The sequence below is a fragment of the Agelaius phoeniceus genome, chromosome 8, assembly GCF_051311805.1.
Source record: "Agelaius phoeniceus isolate bAgePho1 chromosome 8, bAgePho1.hap1, whole genome shotgun sequence".
NCBI lineage: Eukaryota > Metazoa > Chordata > Aves > Passeriformes > Icteridae > Agelaius > Agelaius phoeniceus.
In genome coordinates, this window is record NC_135272.1 from 35,553,330 (window position 1) to 35,571,008 (window position 17,679).

The 17,679-nt window shown below is 45.0% G+C and overlaps 1 protein-coding gene across 1 annotated transcript in view; it reads left to right on the forward strand.

The window, feature by feature from the left end:
* The window catches only part of PATJ (PATJ crumbs cell polarity complex component), a 143,433-nt gene that overhangs the window by 36,452 nt on the left and 89,302 nt on the right, over positions 1 to 17,679 (forward strand). Inside the window, exons 17-20 of the mRNA XM_077182599.1 lie at positions 11,658 to 11,867; positions 12,693 to 12,812; positions 15,587 to 15,961; positions 17,141 to 17,261. Of these exons, the coding sequence (XP_077038714.1) occupies positions 11,658 to 11,867; positions 12,693 to 12,812; positions 15,587 to 15,961; positions 17,141 to 17,261 (826 nt within the window). The remainder of the gene's footprint in view (positions 1 to 11,657; positions 11,868 to 12,692; positions 12,813 to 15,586; positions 15,962 to 17,140; positions 17,262 to 17,679) is intronic.

Genomic DNA, 17,679 nt, shown 5'->3' on the forward strand with positions numbered 1-17,679 from the left:
AAAAAGCCCTTTTTTCCCCTTTGAATGTTGTAATTTGTAATTATGCTGCAGGAAATGTAAAATTTTTGAGTACTGCTCTGCTGGCAGCAAAGTCAGTACTTGGCGAGAGGGGAGGTGGATGGGAAGCTGATCCTGTGGATTCTTGAAATGATGGATTTTTTTTTTTCTTTTATTTAAATAAGAAACACTGAAGAAGTCTTAAAATGAAATCTCCTGTGTTTTTTTCTCTTGTCATCACTGTGTTGGGACCTGGTGAAAGCTCCTAGGCCAGGCACTGCTTTTTCTTGATGGTGCTGTGGTGGGAAGGCTGCAGAGGTCTCCTGGCCATTAAAAACCTGTGCTTCTCAGCCTTCTGGCCAGCTCCTCCATGGAGCAGCACACTCTGGTCCCTTCATTTCCTTCTCCTTCCACTTGGAGAGGCTGCTCTGCCTTTCACCTCCTCACTAACCTTGATGTGGTGCTGCTGGCACAGGCGGTGCCAAGTGAGCTCCGGTGGGGAGGAGGGACCCAGGACCTGCTGGTGGAGGGGTTTGGGATCACCTGGGGTGGAAAGGGGCTGCAGTCTCAGTGCATTTTGTGCTCTTTGTCAGCAGACCTGAAGGTATCCAGCTTAACAGTAAATCTGCCTGGCCTGGAGCTGATCACAGAATCCCAGAATGGTTTGGGTTGGAAGGGATCTTAACTCTCATCCAGTTCCAAACCCTGCACCTTCCACCAGACCCTCCAAGCCCCATCCAGCCTCCTGGCAGAGCTGAGCCATTGTTTTTGAGACCAATCCCTCTTCCTTAGAAAGAAATTGAAAGATGCATTATCAGTTTAAAACAGAGAAGAAATGCTGTCTAAAAACAACTGTGACCCCAGGGCATTAGAGCAAGAGGAAAGAAAAATCCCAAAAGACTTGTAGAGAAAATTAAGAGATCCCAGCAGGATAGAAGGTTCTTTGAGCCCTGGAACAGTGTTTAGCAAAGACCTGATGCATTGCAGGCCAACAGATTCTGTCAGTAATGTTTTACAGAAATATTGGAAAAACCACAGGTAGCTGAATTGCAGATTTCTTGAGGCAGTATTGACCAGAAGGTAACTTGAATGGTCTGATGAGCTTTTATCAAATTAAACAGAAAGCTGAATGGACTTTATGTGGAGCTTAATTTACTGTGCTTTGAAGTCAGAGTCTTTTTAAAGCAGCTGTTTCAGAGTGCATGAAACTGGAGAGGCTGAGGGGTGCAACAGGGAGGTTTGACATTTTACACAGCTCCTGGGAAGGACTGGGAGATGCTGTTTGTCCCTCTCTGTGCTCAGAGATAAGTCCCCAGTGCCTGCTTGCTTTGGCACACTCCAGCTGCCCTGGAGGAGCTGTCTGGCTGGAGGAACTCATGGACTCACCTGCTCCAAGTGATCCATGGGAGCAGAAAGAGGCATTTCAGCACTCGGGAGCTCCAGGTTGCCCTGAATTGTGTGAATTGTGCCTGCCTGGGTCAGTGCTCCAGGGATTTTCCTGTGCTCTGGCAATAGGGACCCCACAGCTGCCTTATTCCTGCCTTCCCTTTATTATTAGTAGCAGTTTTTCGTGCTGTAGAGCTGAAGTCTCTTTTGCTGCACATTCAGCAGGTTATGTTTTGTCCTTCTCCCAGGGAGCATGGGAAACAATTGTTTTCTCTTTTCTAACAAAATCACTGCATAGTCATTCACGGCAGGAAGTGAAGCAATTTAAGTGTCTCCAAATATCTTTCCTCTTTTCTTTATGCCCCAAACAGGCTCCAGATGTAGAGTTAAAAAAAAAAAAGCAAACTGACTTCTTATTTGTAGAAGGTGGTATTCATGTAGATTATATTTTTTTTTTACTTTCTTGGTCTGTTCAGCAGTGAGATGCAGGCTGGAATGCTTTGACAAGTTGCTGGCTAAACGTTTGCCCTCTTGTGATAATTTGAGCTTTGTCTATTCTTGTGATAAGTTTGTTATGAACAAAGAAGCATATTCATGTCTTTGTTAAACACATTTTCACCTGATCATGTGATGGAAACCTGTGGCTTACTGGCAAAAGCTGCACAGCTGTATTAAAAAGCAGTTTTACAATGGCTATCAGCTTGGTACTGGGAAAACTGATAAAGGCAGCTTTTCTCCCATCTCTACAACCCATCCACATTCATTAACATCAAAGTTCTGTAAGCCTCAGTACCAGCTGTGTTGGTACTCATCTCACGGAGGATTTGCTTCTCTCCCCCTATGGGAAAGTTCTACATCCTTTAAATCATATTAAGCTGCTTCATGTGTAAAATAATTCTTAATAGTGTGTCATGAATTGAATTCAGTGTAGCTTTTTGAAAAATTCTCTTGGAGTTCAGCTTAAAAACTACTTTCCAGGACCTCAGAGCCGGTGAATGCAGTTGGGCACATTCCTGGAGAAGTTTCTGAGGTGTTCACGATTAGTGGGTTCCAAAACCTGCACCACTAATGCCTTGGGAGAGCAGAGACCACTTTGATAAGAAATCAAAGAGATTTCTGTGTGTCTCACACCAAGATCCAGACAGACCCACAGGAAGAGATCTGGAGAACCTGGAGGCAGGAAGTCACATTTAGGGGTTGGGTATTCCCTGACACTGGGCTGGAGGGGGCCATCAGTAGGACTGTATATGACAAAGTAGGGAGAAATCTCATAGAATTATTCAGGTTGGGAAAGTCCCCTGAGACCTTTCAGTCCAACTGTTCCCATCAGCACTGCCAAGGCCAGCACTGCCCCGTGTCCCCAAGTGCCACCTCCACGGGGCTTTTCAGTCCCTCCAGGGATAGGGACTGCCCTGGGCAGCTGTGCCAGGGCTGGACAACCTTTTTGGGGAAGGAATTTTCCTTTGTACCCAACCTGAACCTCCCCTGGTGCAATTGGGCCGTTCCCTCTGCTCCTGTCCCTGTGCCCTGGAGCAGAGCCCGACCCCTCCTGGCTGTGCCCTCCTGGCAGGAGCTGTGCTGAGCCACAAGGGCCCCCTGAGCCTCCTTTGCTCGAGGCTCAGCCCCTGCCCAGCTCCCTCAGCCCCTTCTGGGGCTCCAGACCCTTCCCCAGCTCTGCTCCCTTCCCTGGACCTGCTCCAGCCCCTCCATGTCCTTCTTTTTGGATTTCCAGAATTCCAGGTGCCTCAGCAGTGCCCAGCACAGGGGACAGGCACTGCCCTGGTCCTGCTGCCACACCGGTGCTGACAAAAGCCAGGTTCCATTGGCCTTCTTGGCCATCCTTGCCATGCACAGCCAGGTTTTCTAGGAGAACGCTGGGGGAAATAGCGTCAAAGGCTTCACAGAATTCCAGGCAGACATATCCACAGCCTTTCCCCCCATCCACACTAAGCAGGTGTTGTGGTTTTGGCTGGGATAGAGTTAATTTCCCTCCTAAGTAGCTGGTGCAGCGCTGTGTTTTGGATTTAGCATGAGAACAATGTTGATAACAGGGTAATGTTTTAGTTGTTGCTAAGTAGCGATTACTCTGAGTCAAGGACTTCTCAGTTTCCCATGCTCTGCCAGTGAGGAGCAGCACCAGAAGCCAGGAGAGGTGTTCTGCACTAGCCAGAGGGATATTCCATAGGATATCATGCTCATGATATATGATTTGTGTGATCTATAAATGGGGGGAGTTGGCCAGGAGGGGTGCATCACTGCTCAGGAACAGGCTGGGCATCAGGACTGTGCACCACTTGTTTTCCTCAGGTTTTATTCCTCCCTCTCTCTCTTTTTGTTATGTTCCTTTTCATTATATTTATTAGTATTAGCACTGCTGTTATCTTTGGCTTTATTCAGTTATTAAAGTGTTCTTCTCTCAGCTGTGGTTACCCCAGGCAGACCCAGGGCAGCAGATTTTGGCTTTCACAGAGCAATGCTGATCCCCAGATTGTCCTGCATTCAGTAAAGGACAGAGATTTTCCTAATCCCTCCTTTTGCTGTCTTGTAGGGCAAATTGTAGTAGCATCCCTCCTGTCCCTGTGAGCTGCAGCAGTTCTGGACAATACCTGAGTTTGCAGAGAAACTGGAGCATTACTGAAAACATCTGTTTTTCTTTGCTTTGTCGCATATCCATGAAATAAATGCTGAGCAGTATTATTACTATTAACCTTTAGAAATGTTTTCCCTTCTTCCCCCCAAATTCTCCAATCTGGTTGTTCTTTTTCATTTCCTGCTAGAAAGAATAGCTTTTAATAAAAACAAAAAAACCCCAAACCAAAGAAATTCATTATTATTCCACAGATGTCTTCTGCCTGCAAGAGAAGGCGAGAATTTAAAGGGACAAAACTGTAGCTGGATTTTCTGTTAACTGCTCGGTAAATCTCAGCCAGGCTGGGATAATGTGGATGAGGCTGGAGGAAGCTGTGCTGGCCTGGCAGTGGGCATGTGGAGATGATGGAGCAGTGGGTGTGGAGGAGCTCAGCCCAGACAGCTCAGAATTTGTTCTGAAATGATGAGATTTGAGGTATATGGTGGTGCTGATGGATAAGCATGAAGCATCCTGAAAACTCATGGAACTTATGAGGCGTTCTGTTTTTCTTAGTACCTCACCCTGCTGGAAGATGCTGCTCCCCAAATCCAAGGAATCCTGTTGCACTCGGAATTTTCTGTCTGTTCTCAATGTGATTCACTGTAGCCTTAAAATTCTCTGCAACCTTTCTGCCGACCCTTCTGTCTGCTCCCTGGTCCACCCTGTTCCTCATCCCTGGAGGTGTTCAAGGCCAGGCTGGATGGGACCCTGGGAGAGTGGAAGGTGTGGAATGAGATGAGCTTTAAGTTCCCTTTCAACCCAACCCAGTCTGGGATTCTGTGATTCTTTGGGCCAAATCACTGTTTGCTGATCCTTGTTGGATAAAACCCAGCCTGTCCTCTGTCCCCACTTCTATTTTGCAGCTTGTTCTGCAGCAAGTCTTCCATAATTCACGTGTTTGCTGTTTGTGAGGCAAGGTTCTCATGCAGAGGAGAGCTCTGGTTTGTGTAAAAACACATCCTGCACTTCCACAGACTTTTACCAGTGCTGAGGCTGGCTCACCTCACTGGTGCAAGTGCTGCTGGGCTCTCTGCTTGGATTTTGAGTTCAGGAATTCTTTGAATCTGAAAGCTGATCAAACCCACAACCTGTGTTAAGGCCTGCTGAGCACAGGCTGTGTAGGTGATACCATTTATACTTTTTTTCCCTTGGCTTGTTGGAATTTTTTTCTTCTTTCCCACACATCTCTATCCCTTCTTTATCTCATCACACAGTGGCTTTCCTCCACTTCCTTATGAGTTCAGGGATTTTTTTTTTTCTTTATCTCTATGGCTTTTCCCTGTAGTCAGCACTCAGTGTGTTTTTTCTGGAGCTGGAAAGTCTGAAAGTCTAAGATATTAAGAGAGTCTAATGAATGTAATCCCTGAGACTTTAGCTCTGTCGAGAGCAAATATGAAAGGCGGATAAAACCTTGGATGGATTGAGAAGTTTGATAAATTAAAAGATAGCGACAGGCACCTGAGTCCACTGCGCGGTGACTCTGAGAGTGCCCAGAGCCACTGCCTATCTTTCATCTTTTTGCTTGGGAAGAGCAGTAGTGTGTGAGGTCTTTTCCCTGGGGTCCCTGCTCCACAGCAGAGGGGAGGGGAACCGTGCTGTGCTCTCCAGACCCGGCTGAGTCACCCACGGCCACCGTGTTGGTTCTTGCTGGGGAAGGCTGATAGGATTTCACATCCCACATGATGAAAGCCTGCTGTGGGAAACCCATTGTGCCACCTCCTCCTCCTCCTCCTCTTTATTTTGCTGTTCCCTCTCCTCCTTTGGGTGGGGCTCTGTGTGGTTTGTTGCTGTTTTTTCCCCCCTTCCCTGCGAATTCCTGTTTCTTTGCTGACATTTCCCACAACAGAAGTTTTGATTAATGCCGGCTGCACACCAGAGCTTCTGAAATTCATTGCTTTATTCCCTCACTGCAGATCAATAAATAGTAATGTTTTATTTCCAGTGCTTTGCCTTACATCACAGCAAAGTTCAGCGTTCCTCCTTGAATACTGCTCTGTATTTAAGTTTGTGTTGCTTCAGCACATCAGCCTGCAGTTTATTTCTCTGGTACAGCCAGAGGCTGTGCGTTGTGTAATCTCCTTCCTGAGCAGCCCTGCTGACTGCAACCCGAGTACGAGAGGCAGAAGCAGGTCTGAAATGCTTCGAATTTCACTCAGATGCAGTGGATCTAACAAAAACCAGTGGAGCACTTCCTCAGGGATGTTTTTCCAGGCCTTAGAGTGCCTCTGGCAGTTCCTACGGCCAACTGCTGTAAACATGTTGGAGTGAGTGAACAGAGGGTTTGGGCCTTGAGTCTCACCCACAAAGTGAGGCCACCTTAAGGAGGGAACAGACCTCACTCACGGCTGGCTCTCCCTCTCTTCCCTGTCTGTTGGAGGCACTTTGTGCTGTGAAAAGGCACAAAAAGGGGTTCTTGTCACTCCTGGCTCTTGCATCCCATTGGCATTGCTGGGGTCACTGTGGAGGGTGGCTCTGCAAAGGGAACCACAGGCACTTCACAAAATGAGAGCATGGATGAGTATTTTGAGTAATTTCACAACACTGAGCATGCAGGTACATTACTCATGTGCACTTCTACCTTTGTTCTGCATAATAGTGAGACAAACATAAAATGCCTCTGCTTCTTTTCACTGTTGACGGGTGTCTTTTCCTTGTTCAGCATCAAAAGTGTTGTGTCTAAGAGTCTTCCAGCCTGGTATCTTACTCACTGAAGAGTTTTAAATATGGATATATGTGTGTTAGACCTGGAAGTGGTCCCATGCAAAATGTAATGAAGCTGGGCTGCTCTGACCTCTGAGCTCCTAGGCGTTTGTTTTGGCTCCCTCACAGAAACCTGCAGTATACAAATTGGCACTTGTAAAAATGTTCAGATAAATCAAAAAATGGCACAGGGGGGAAAAAAGTTTCAAACTGTTTCTTTTGGGACCCTTGGCCATGCTATTTTGGATGTGTGTTTTTGTGGCAGCAGGCAGTTTGTTGCTTGAAGAGAGCTGAAATATTCTAGGAAGTCGGGCTAGCTGGATTTAGATCTCAAGTGATGCCAAAACTAATATAGCCTGTAACTAAGTGAGAGTGACTTTGCACGGGGAATGTCAGTCACCCGCAGCTTTGTCTTACATTTTCATAGGAGCCTTTTAAAAAAGCAAAACACAAACAGAGCCCCGGCAAACGTGGGAGCTGCTCCCATCCAGTGGAGCTGTGGTTTCAGTGCTCCTCATCCTCAGCCCAGGGAGGGGCTGGATGGGGATGGGGATGGGTTGTGAGAGCAGGGAATGCCTGCGGCGCCGGGAGCTGGGCTGGCCTGGAGTGCCCTCTCTTGGCTGCTGCACACCTCACCTTTGGGAGGGACAAGGCAGCAGCCAGCCTGCTTTATCACTTTTCCTGTCCCAGCAGCATGGGCAGAGGTCAGCAGCGCTGGTTCTGTCTCAGGTTTGCTTCCCAAGGCATTCTGAGTGTGGGTGTGTGGTGCCCATTTTGGTAATCAAAGCCACAATAAAGCTGCAGCTCCAGGGTTGCACACAGGGCTCTCTGAACTCCTGGGACTCTTTAACATTTTAGCAGAGCTCAGGTTTTTAAGAGATTTCATAGTGCCCCAAACGCAGGCATCCCAGGGGCAGCAACAGCAGTGGCCCCTGCCTGACTCTCCACTGCTAAATGAGTCCAGAACAAACGGGGCACTGAAAATAAGGAGAAACATTTGACACCTGGACTCCGGGAAACATTTGTGGGTTTTGATGAGGAGTGGGGTGGGGGAGAGAAGGGAAAACCTATGGTTCAACGTAGTTAAATATATGGTGTGCTAAGTATGAATAAACTGTGGCTATTTTAAACAAGTTCCTAGAATCCTTGGCTGGCTGTGGCACAGAGGGGAGGACAGCAGCTGCAGCACAGGAGTTCTCCAAGGGTTACCTGGGGGCCACTGTCCTGGGCTGCTGCTGCTACATGGCAGGGGGCAGCTCTCAGCGTTTACACAAGTGGCAAACGTTCCAGAATGTGATTCTTCTCTTAAAAATGAGCTTTTTGGCTTCAGGGGCTTTGTCTCCTCACTGCCTTGCAGTCTGATTCTTTTCCTCGTTGCTCATATGAGTCATTATTCATTGGTGTACAGGAATCCTTCAGGAAAGGTAAAAGTTCCTCTTTAAATGTGCCAAGGCTCGTTCATGACAACCTTGGAGGTCTTTTCCAGTCTTAATGTTTGTGTGATTTGTGCTCATTTTAACATGGCCAGTTCGCATGGGATTGTCCATCGCACTCCCCTTGTGCTCTGGTACAAAGCCATGTGATAATTTCTTGAAATACTGAAATTGTATCACTTCTGGGTTTGTGGGGAGAGTTGCAAACTCCATCCCAGTAAACGAGCCTTCACTTTAAAGTGGAGGCTGAAATCTGCTCCTGCCTGCTGGTGACTAAAAATCACTTTGAGCCAAGTAAAGTGAGTGTAGAGCCTCAGGGTAGGTGTGCAGTCACACTGGTGCTCTTGGGTAACTTGGAATGGTTCTGGCTGCTCTGTTAACGTGGAGGCAGCCCTGAAATCCCACTGTGGGGGTGAACTTGCCTTTTAACTGTACTAACTATATACAAACTGTACCTTTTGCACTCAGTATAGAAGGAGAGGATCTGTTTTTCATCCTGCTGCAAGCACTGCTTTCTTTCAAAAACAAGACAACAGCCCTCACGGCCCGGTTGCACTCACCATTTAGAAAATGTGAATTTGGTGTTTGCTGTCTTGTTTTAGCAGGTGCTTCTTTAGGGTGTGCTTGGGATCAAGGGTAAACCATAAGGCAAGGTTTCAAAAAAAAAATCCCAGTGTTCCTTTGGTGTAGATAAGGAAAGCACAGTTCAATCCACAGTTGTGGTAGAATATTAAATTACAGAGAGAATATGGATATACGTGATTACACCTTGCAGTTCAGTGGGTCTGTGCCTTCTTGTGCAGCTTTTGTTGCATTCCTCGTGGCAATCCCATCGTGATTCAGGCACTGGTGAGCCCTGAGGTTCTGACTCTGCTGGTGCTGCTGCTGAGCTCTCCCTGTGCAGCTCATCCCGCTCCTCTCTCCCTGTGCAACAGCTCCCTCTGCTTGAAATCAGCAGTGGAATTGTTTCCTACTTGCCTGCACAACAGTTTTTAACGTGGGCCCCCTTTTTTGAAGATTCCTGCTGCTCCTCATGGAGCAATTCCAGGCTTGTGCTGGTGTGTGTTGTGAAGCAGGGAAAATAACCACATTGTCCTCAAAACTTCTCTGCCTCGAGCTGCTGCTTTGCAGGGTCTCTCTTCCTTTTGGAACACTTCTTTCAGCTAAATTGTCTCCTACCAAAACATGATGATTTATTGAGCAAAACTGTTTTTGTTTCAGTGGTGAGTTGAAACAGGACTGCTTCTCATCAGAGATGAGTAGTTAGGCCACTGACCCTGCCCAGAAGCAGCTGATGGTGAGAGTCCCATGTCCTGCTTAAGTGGTTCTGATCCAGAACCCAGAAAAAAACTGATTTAGATCAGAGATTTGAACCTGGTTCTGCCCCATCCTCAGCCAGCACTGACATTACTGGGCCAGTCCTTCACTCACAGAATTTTGTCAGCTTTTCTGCATGGGTGGGGATGAGTGCTGGGTTTGTTTCGTTCACTTTTTACTTTCGTTTACTTTTTCACTTAAGCCAGCAAAAGTCATATTATAAAAGCTGTTGTGTCAGCAGAGGTGTTGTTTTGCTGAGAGAGCATTCACCCATTCAGGGAACCAGCCTAAACCTCCCTGGCCATGGCAAGACGAGCCCATGGTAGGAAAACTTGCTGGTTTAGTTCTGCAGCAAAGCCTCCCTAATGTGAACAGTGCCTTGCTTGCTGGGAAGGGGCTCTCTGGATCCTGGGTCTGCAGAGATGTCCAGAAGGTCATTTCTAATTTGCAGTGGAGCAAACCCCCAGATTAAAACCAATTTACAAGTCTGTGCTGGTTCCAGGGTGGTTGAGGTTTGCTGCCAAGAACAAAGGGCAGCAGTAACTTCAGTTTTCTGCGTCCAACACTTAAAGCTCTTTTTTTCCTTCACATTTTGGAATCCCTTTGGATTCCTCTTCGGAACTTGCTGGGCTTTGGTTTGTTCCTGGAAATCTCCTGAGGGGATGCTGTTGGAAGCGCAGGGAATCCTCCCTGAGCACCAGGTGCAGCAGGTTTGGGCACAGACAGCTCGGGCAGCTCGAGCACCTTGGCACAGGAGGTGAGCACAGGGAGCCTGCTGGGCTTGGCTGCCAGGACGTGGCACTCGGGAGGAAACATCTTGTGTGCACTGCGGATAAATTGCAAAATTGTAAAATTGTAAAAGGGCAGGATCGAGCAGCAGAACAGGAGAGAATTGTTGCTGATCTTTATTTACTCGAATCCAGCCCCTGCGTGGCTCTTCCTGCTGAACTCTAATTTCACTTCTCTAATTCCAGCCTTTTACAGATATTACAGGCATTGCCTCATATGTTTGCACATACCTTAAAAAACATGTGTTCTTGGAAAGCAGTGTATAGTCATATAAAAATAAAGAGCTTAAAAAGCATTCCTGTTTTCAAATTAACACTGAGGTGCTGAATTCATGGTGGTCTTTGTGATTTGAATTTTGCCCTTTTTTTATCCCTCCCATGCCCTGAATAAGATGCAGGTCCTGAGGGAAAAATAGTCCATGATTGTGTATTTGGAGGCCCAGTGCATGCAAGGAGCATTTATGAACTTTATGAGCCCTTAGCAAGGGGGAGAAAGGCTATAATTGCAATCTTAAAAAAACAAATGAGGAAACAAAAAATATATAAAACAATTAAAACTCCATATGGTTTTTTTTTTGTATGTCTTTCTGCCAGTATATAATAATTTGTAATTTTATTGGATTGAGAATAATTTTTTAATGAGTGAAGGCATGATAGAAATGGTACAGGACACAAAGCAAGGGCCAATACAGGATAAAATATTACGTGAAGTGGATATCTTTGCATCAGTTTACAATGTGTATAGTATTTTGTGCTTGACACTCTCTGTATCCACCACTACAGTGTTCCTTGCCTTCAGTAATAATCTTAGTTACTCTTCTGTTGCTGTCTCCTGTTCCCTGTTAAGGTGGAGAAAATGTCACTTCTGAGTTGTCACGTGGAGTCGACAGAGCAGAAACGCTGCAGTCACACACCCCACATCAGCTGCTATTTCTTCAATATTTGGGGCTTCCATTTGAGCTTCAGATTTTGAATTAAATTTCTGACGTTGCAGTGGTTCCTTTTGTCATCATTTCTGCTGCTCTGAAGCCCTTGGGTGACGTGCAGAGTGGTTATTTTCTGTGACATTAGCACGTCCCAGGCTGGATGGAGGCTGGTGGAAGGCTGCCAGTGTTGTTGTTCTATTTGCAGCTTGGCCTGGCTGCGCCTGTGTGTGTAAGGAGAGGACAGGCAGGGTATCAGTCACCTTTCAGATCTTAACATTTATTAATGGATTAGGCAGGTGATGGAATATCTTCCTTTTTGCACAGTCTAAACCTTGGCAGTGTTGGCAGACAGCGCTTTTTGAACGTCTTCAGTCCCGTAGCATCAGAGGATGAACGTGCTTGAGTGCTCCTTACACGCCCCAAACAAACATCATCTTTCAAGGCCTTCACCTGGGGGTGTTTTGTGTTATTTCCCCCCCAGGACCCCTTGGATCCAGCAGGAACAGCCATAGTGATCAGCTCCCTGGTGCCTGGTGGCGTGGCCGAGCGCGGGGGGCAGATTTTGCCCGGCGATCGCCTGGTGTTCGTCAACGAGAAACACCTGGATGGTGCCACCTTGGCAGAGGCAGTGGAAGTGCTGAAATCTGTGCCCCCAGGGACAGTTTCCCTTGGGATCTGCAAGCCTTTAGTGGTAAGAACTGATTTTAATTAATTTTTTATTTTTTTTCTTATTTCATCCCATGGGGTTTGTGGGGAGAATTCGGCATAGGGCACGTGTGCGTTTGGGAAACAGCCGAGCTGCTGTGCCTTGAGAGGGTCAAAAGTCCTGGCAGCTCAGTGTCCAAAACCAGCATCCTCAAGTTCCTCCTTCAAGAACAGCCACGTGGAGCTGGGAGATGTGCCTGGGCAGACCCGTGTGCACAGGTGTAATGTGGTGCCAGCACTTCAGCAACCCAGTTAAACGTGTGCTGGAGCCCATTTCTCTCTCAGACACTACTGAGGGCTTGCTTGAGCTCCATTGACATCAAAGAAAGCTGCTCTGTTTGAAGTCAAGACTGTAAATTCAGGCAGAATTTCCCTTTTCTGGAATCAAGGCTTTGGAACAGTAGTTTACTGGGGAATGCTGCAGTATTGTTCATCAAGGGCACCCAGGCAAAATTAATTAAAGCCCCAGTTATCAGAAAGTGCTTGTAATTCAAAGCGGTAGAGGAGTTGTGAAATAGGAGTGTAGGAAAGCTGTTAAATATATTATTTCCTTTCCTAAAAATTGGTATTTCGTTGTTCATATCCTTGTATTTGTCTTCCCTTCCTACACATCTCTTTAGGTCTTAGTGCATCTGAACCAGTACGTTCAAAGAACAAAAGCTGTTGACTTCTCCATTTTTGACTTTCTATTTTTATGATTCTTTTCCAGTGGCTGGTTCTCCTTCTCCCTGTTAATTTATTAAAAGATGTGGGATTTTTTTTTTTTTTTTTGGTCATTTTCCCAACTCATTGTTTGGATTACCTTTTTCAGGGAGACAGCAGAGAGGAGGAGAAAACGCACGGTGTGGATACCAGCAGCATCAAAAGCAGCCCTGGGTCTCCAGAACCAGTAGATAACACAAATTTCTCAGTAATACTTGAAGCACCACAGGTATTTGGTTACTTTTTTCGGTTCAGCTCCAGTTTATACAGACAGGAAATGATGTTTTAAAGTAAAAAAATGCAGTATGTTTTTCAGATAAGGCTGGAAGTATTGGATTCCCTCTAAGAGCAAACTGTGCCAAGTACATTGGGAGCACTCACCAATGCAGCTCCCAGACTGCCTTATCAAATTTATTATGTCATTAAAATACCTTGGGTTACCTTGGATATGAAATAGGAATGCTGTGTTGTTATTATAATCAGAAGTGGTGGGCTCAGCTTTGCCCAGAAAGTAAAGTATGGAAGCAGAATGCTTTTAATTATCGTGAAGCAAAACAAAAAAGTAGTTCAGAGTGTAAGGCACTCTTGAAATACTTTCTTCTTCATAGCCTTCTAATGTTCTCTGGAGTGATTTCTTTGCTCTTGCCTCAACTCTCCTCATCCTTACTATCTGAGAAATAATTCTGTTTATTGTGGGAGGATGTGGCATTAAAGATAGTGAGAAACTCAGATACCAGGGTAATAGGCAATAATATTGCAGTTCTCACCAGCGCAGAGCTAGAGAGATGTGGATATCTTGTAACTTTCATCTGTTCTCAAGTGCTTTGCAAAATTCATGCTGGTAAATGTATTCTTTTTACACCAGAAAATACAACACATAAAGGATCATGCAGAACTGCAACACAGGAAGAAAAATAAATTCCAGATTTTCTTGTAGCTGAACATGTGTACCTGTCTCTGGATGTAAAACTGGTTTGAATGCTGAAATGGTAGATTAGAAGCACCAAAAGGAGAAGTATTGTAGGGTAGATGTGGGTACACTGTGAAGAAATTAGCCAGGATGATGATAAGTGATATTTACTGATTTTCACAATGTAAAATGGCATTTGTTGTTTTCTGGGGGCATGAGAAGGGTTGCAGAGAATTTATCCTCTGCCAGCTTAGACCGGTTTTCTACTTCCTAAATAAAACCAATGTCATTAAGTATTTTTAAAGAAAATATTTTATCTTAAAGTCCTGAAACTGGAACGATCAATTTGGACAAAACACCCACAGGAAAATTTACTTGCATTTTGTTTTACCTCATGTGTGACAGCTTTAGTAGTAGCCAAAATTATTTTTTATTATCTTACCTGCTCACACAGGTAGCCAGGAGTGGTGTGTTCTGCTGGCTCCCGCTCTGAGGCACTGGCAACCTGAATTTCAGCCCCAAAATGATGGAATTTGAGGATTTTATTTGCCTCGGTGTCGTGTTTGCAGCATTCCCTGTGGTGTTAGTGGTGTCTGGTGCTGCAGTGCAGCAGTCAGGGAGGATGCAGAGCAAACTGCTGGGTCAGGGACACAAATCCTGCGTGGTTCTGGGCAGAGAAAGCTGATTTATGTGCCCTGGGCTTGGGGAAGTGTTGGGAGAACGACGCTGCAGGAGCCGAGGGGAATGAAGTGAACATGGAGAGAATCAGGATCTCTTCAGCCTGGGGGTTTTGTGAGATCGAGGTACACAGATCAGATGGCTTAAAGGGACATTTAATGCTAATTAAATTAATAAAATGGGCTAATTTCTGGGTTGCTGGTGTTCTGCTCTTGTGCCAGCTATTGGCTGCATTGTTTCCTTATGCTCCTGCCTCTCTCCTCTTTTCTCTCCTGCCTCTCACTTGAGTTATACAAACATCTCGCCAGTGTCTGGGGCTTTCCTTCTGTATTTGTACAAATGTAACAAAACAGGATCCTGACACCGAAGGTCAGAAGTGGTGCAGAGCCGTGGGGAGCCTGGGAAGGGGCAGGAAGCAGAAACAAAAACATTTTGAGGAAGGAGCCCTGGGTCTGTCCATTGGTTTGGGAGTCTGGGGGCTCAGGGCGTTGAAGTTGGGTTTGGGGGTTCTGTGGGCCACAGGGATTTGGTGGCCTGCAGGAAAAGAGGGGAAAGCTCTCAGTGTGTGGCAGAATTCTGGGATAAGTGCAGGGCATGAAATCCCAGCTGCCTGTGCAGCCTCACTGAGAGCCAGTGATCAGCACCCCATTCCATCTGGGGAAATAGGAGTTGTTGGAAGCTGGGGGAGCACGTGACAAATCCCAAAGAAGGAGCTGCTGAGTGAGATCTTTCAGAGTGGGTTTTTATACCTTTTCCCTCGGTTTTGTTGGTTTTTTTGGTTGGTTGCTCTGTGGTTTGAGCGCTGGAAGGTAATGAACAGTCATTTATATCCTTTTTTTCTTGGGGGGTATTTGGGTCTTCCATTTCCCCTCTGCCCCAGGTTAAAAGTTGGATGGAATATCCAAGGTAGGGGCAAGCAAGTATGGATTTTATTTGGGGGTTTTTGTGGGGTGTTTAAGTTGCTGACACTGTTGCATAATCAAACTCTTGGGCTGTTTATTTAGCTGATAGCATTTCAAGAAATGTTCATGCATTCATGAAGCAACAGCAGATATGTCTGAAGCACAGAGATACTTTAACTAGATTTATATGTACTCTTTCCTATGGCTGTTTCAGTGTTAATTAATAATTTCATTCCCTAACTTCAGGCCAGATTGGTTTTTCCAAATGGCTGCAGCAGCATCTAAGCTGTGCAACTTAAATTTCTTTATATTGAAAAAAAAAATAATTGCACTGTCTACTTTCAGTGTTAAAATCATAAGTCAGAGACTCTATTTTCTTTTAGAAAACGCAAAAGGTAGAAGATTTTTTAAATCAGGATGTACTTTTAAAGTGGGCAGAAAATAAAGCACAGCTTTAAAAGAGTGGGGTGGAAACATGGTGTAAAATCTGTATTTCTTTAATGATCTTTGCAGGGTTTCAGGGACGAGGTGCCTTTCAAAGAAGAACTCATTGATGAGCCCCATCTGGACTTGGGAAGGTCATTTCAGCTTTCTCAGAAGGATGAGGAGTATGGGAAGGAGTCCTGGGAGATGTGTGAGTTTCTGAAAGTCAGAGCAGAGGACGTGGAGGAGGAACGGGAAATGTTGGTGGATGAGGAATATGAGGAGGATTCAGACTTCCTGAAGGGGGATGATGCATCAGGTGGAGAGGAGGCAGCTTCAGACAGGAACCTGGACACAGAACGATGGGCAGAGCAACTGGAGGATGATGAAATACAAGATTTAAGATCCAGTGTTAGCCTAAATGCCAAAGAGTCCCTGGAATATCCATTCAGGAAAGATCAAATGGTAAGGAATGCTGTGCTGAGCACAGATCCCTCAGGGCAGACTCCAAACCTCAGGACTCTCTCTAGGGTTTTAATGACTAGAATTTAATTTATTAAATTCAGTTTAATTACTAGAATTTCATTTATTAAACTTAGACGATTTATTGACTTGTGTACCTCTAGCAGACACCAGTCTTTCCTTCTGTACATTTTGGAAGGTTTTTTAGGTAACCTATTGCCTGTATATTTACCTGCTGGAGTGAAATACGTGTATTGGTGTATTTACAGGCATCCTGAATTTGTCTTTTTACCCAAAAACTTGTGGGTTTGGGGGTTTTTTTGTGGGTTTGGGTTTTTGTTTTTTGGAAGCTGTGCTGGTATGGGGCATGTCAGTAATAGCAGAATGTCACATCATGGGTTTGAGAGTCCAGAGGGTTCAGTGAAAGGAACTCCCTCTTTTCCTTATTTTTATAAACCCAAATCAGTTCCTTCAGCCAGATTGTGTATTTGAGTAAAAACTGATATGGTGGAAGGAATTGTGGCAAGGATAGTGGTGGATTAAGGAGTGGGAGGACACAGGTTCAGGTAAATTGCAAAACTCTTATTTGTACATCTTTCTCAAGTACTGAGAATTATTTTTTCTTTCTGATTCTTTGTTCATCCCCTCACCAAACAAAAAACTGATATTATCAGCCTCCCATGCACCAGCTTCTGAGGCGTGTGTGCTTTTACATGAGAAAAAATGGAGTGGAAAAGGATTTGACATCACAGCCACAGAGAATTTCAGGTTTTGTTTGGCTTGTCCCCTTAAGCAGTATGTGTATAAACAGATAAAAAGAAGTTTCTACTGACAGTTTTATACCACAGTGCACAAAATTAAATTTATTTGTTTGTTACTTATAAAAAACAAATGAGCAAAAGGAAAGAAATTTTTGTCTGAATTACAGGTGAGGAGAAAGATACAGTTGCTTTATATTTCAATTGCATGTAACATTTCTCATGCCTCTTCTTAATGCAGTGCATAAATGAGCAGTTAGTATTTAAATGAGCAGTTAGTATTTCATAGTTACCTGAATAAATATGAATGTAGCTGAGGAAATGTGTATGTTTGCGGTAAAAATTAATGTTCCTGTCAAATACCCCTGTGTAAGTTAATACCATTGCTTTCTAACTTTAATTACTTCTTTTCTCCTCTGTGAAGTGTGAAGAGAATGCTGCTTTAAGGTCACACATTTCTGGAACCACAGCTCCCAGCAGCTACCAAAAAGACCTATTTGATACTGAAACTACCCAGGCAGAAGTGAAAACTGAGATGAACTTAGGTTTGTAAGAAGGTTTCTCTTTATCTCATAATTTCATATTTACAAATTTCAATTTTTTAACCAAAACAAAAATACTTTCAAATGGGAAAATATTCAAATCAAGAGTTCTGCAGGCTCTGGCATGAAATGGGTTTCAGCTTTATAATCTTGCTTCCTCCTCCAAATCTGACCAGTGATAAATAAATACAGAAATAAAGTGACAGGCTCTGGAGGTGTCTTTAGCACAACCAGAAATTTGCAGGTGATCTGTGTGGTAGAAAATTGCCCCATATCCTGGGTTTTGGATCTGTGCTCAGATTTCTCCTTGTCAGATGGCCACAGATGGATGCTTGGGATTTGGTGGATTCATCAGAGAAATAAATTTATCAACCTGCCTGGAGTGGCACTCCCTGCTTGGGAGGAAGGAGCTCCAAGCCCT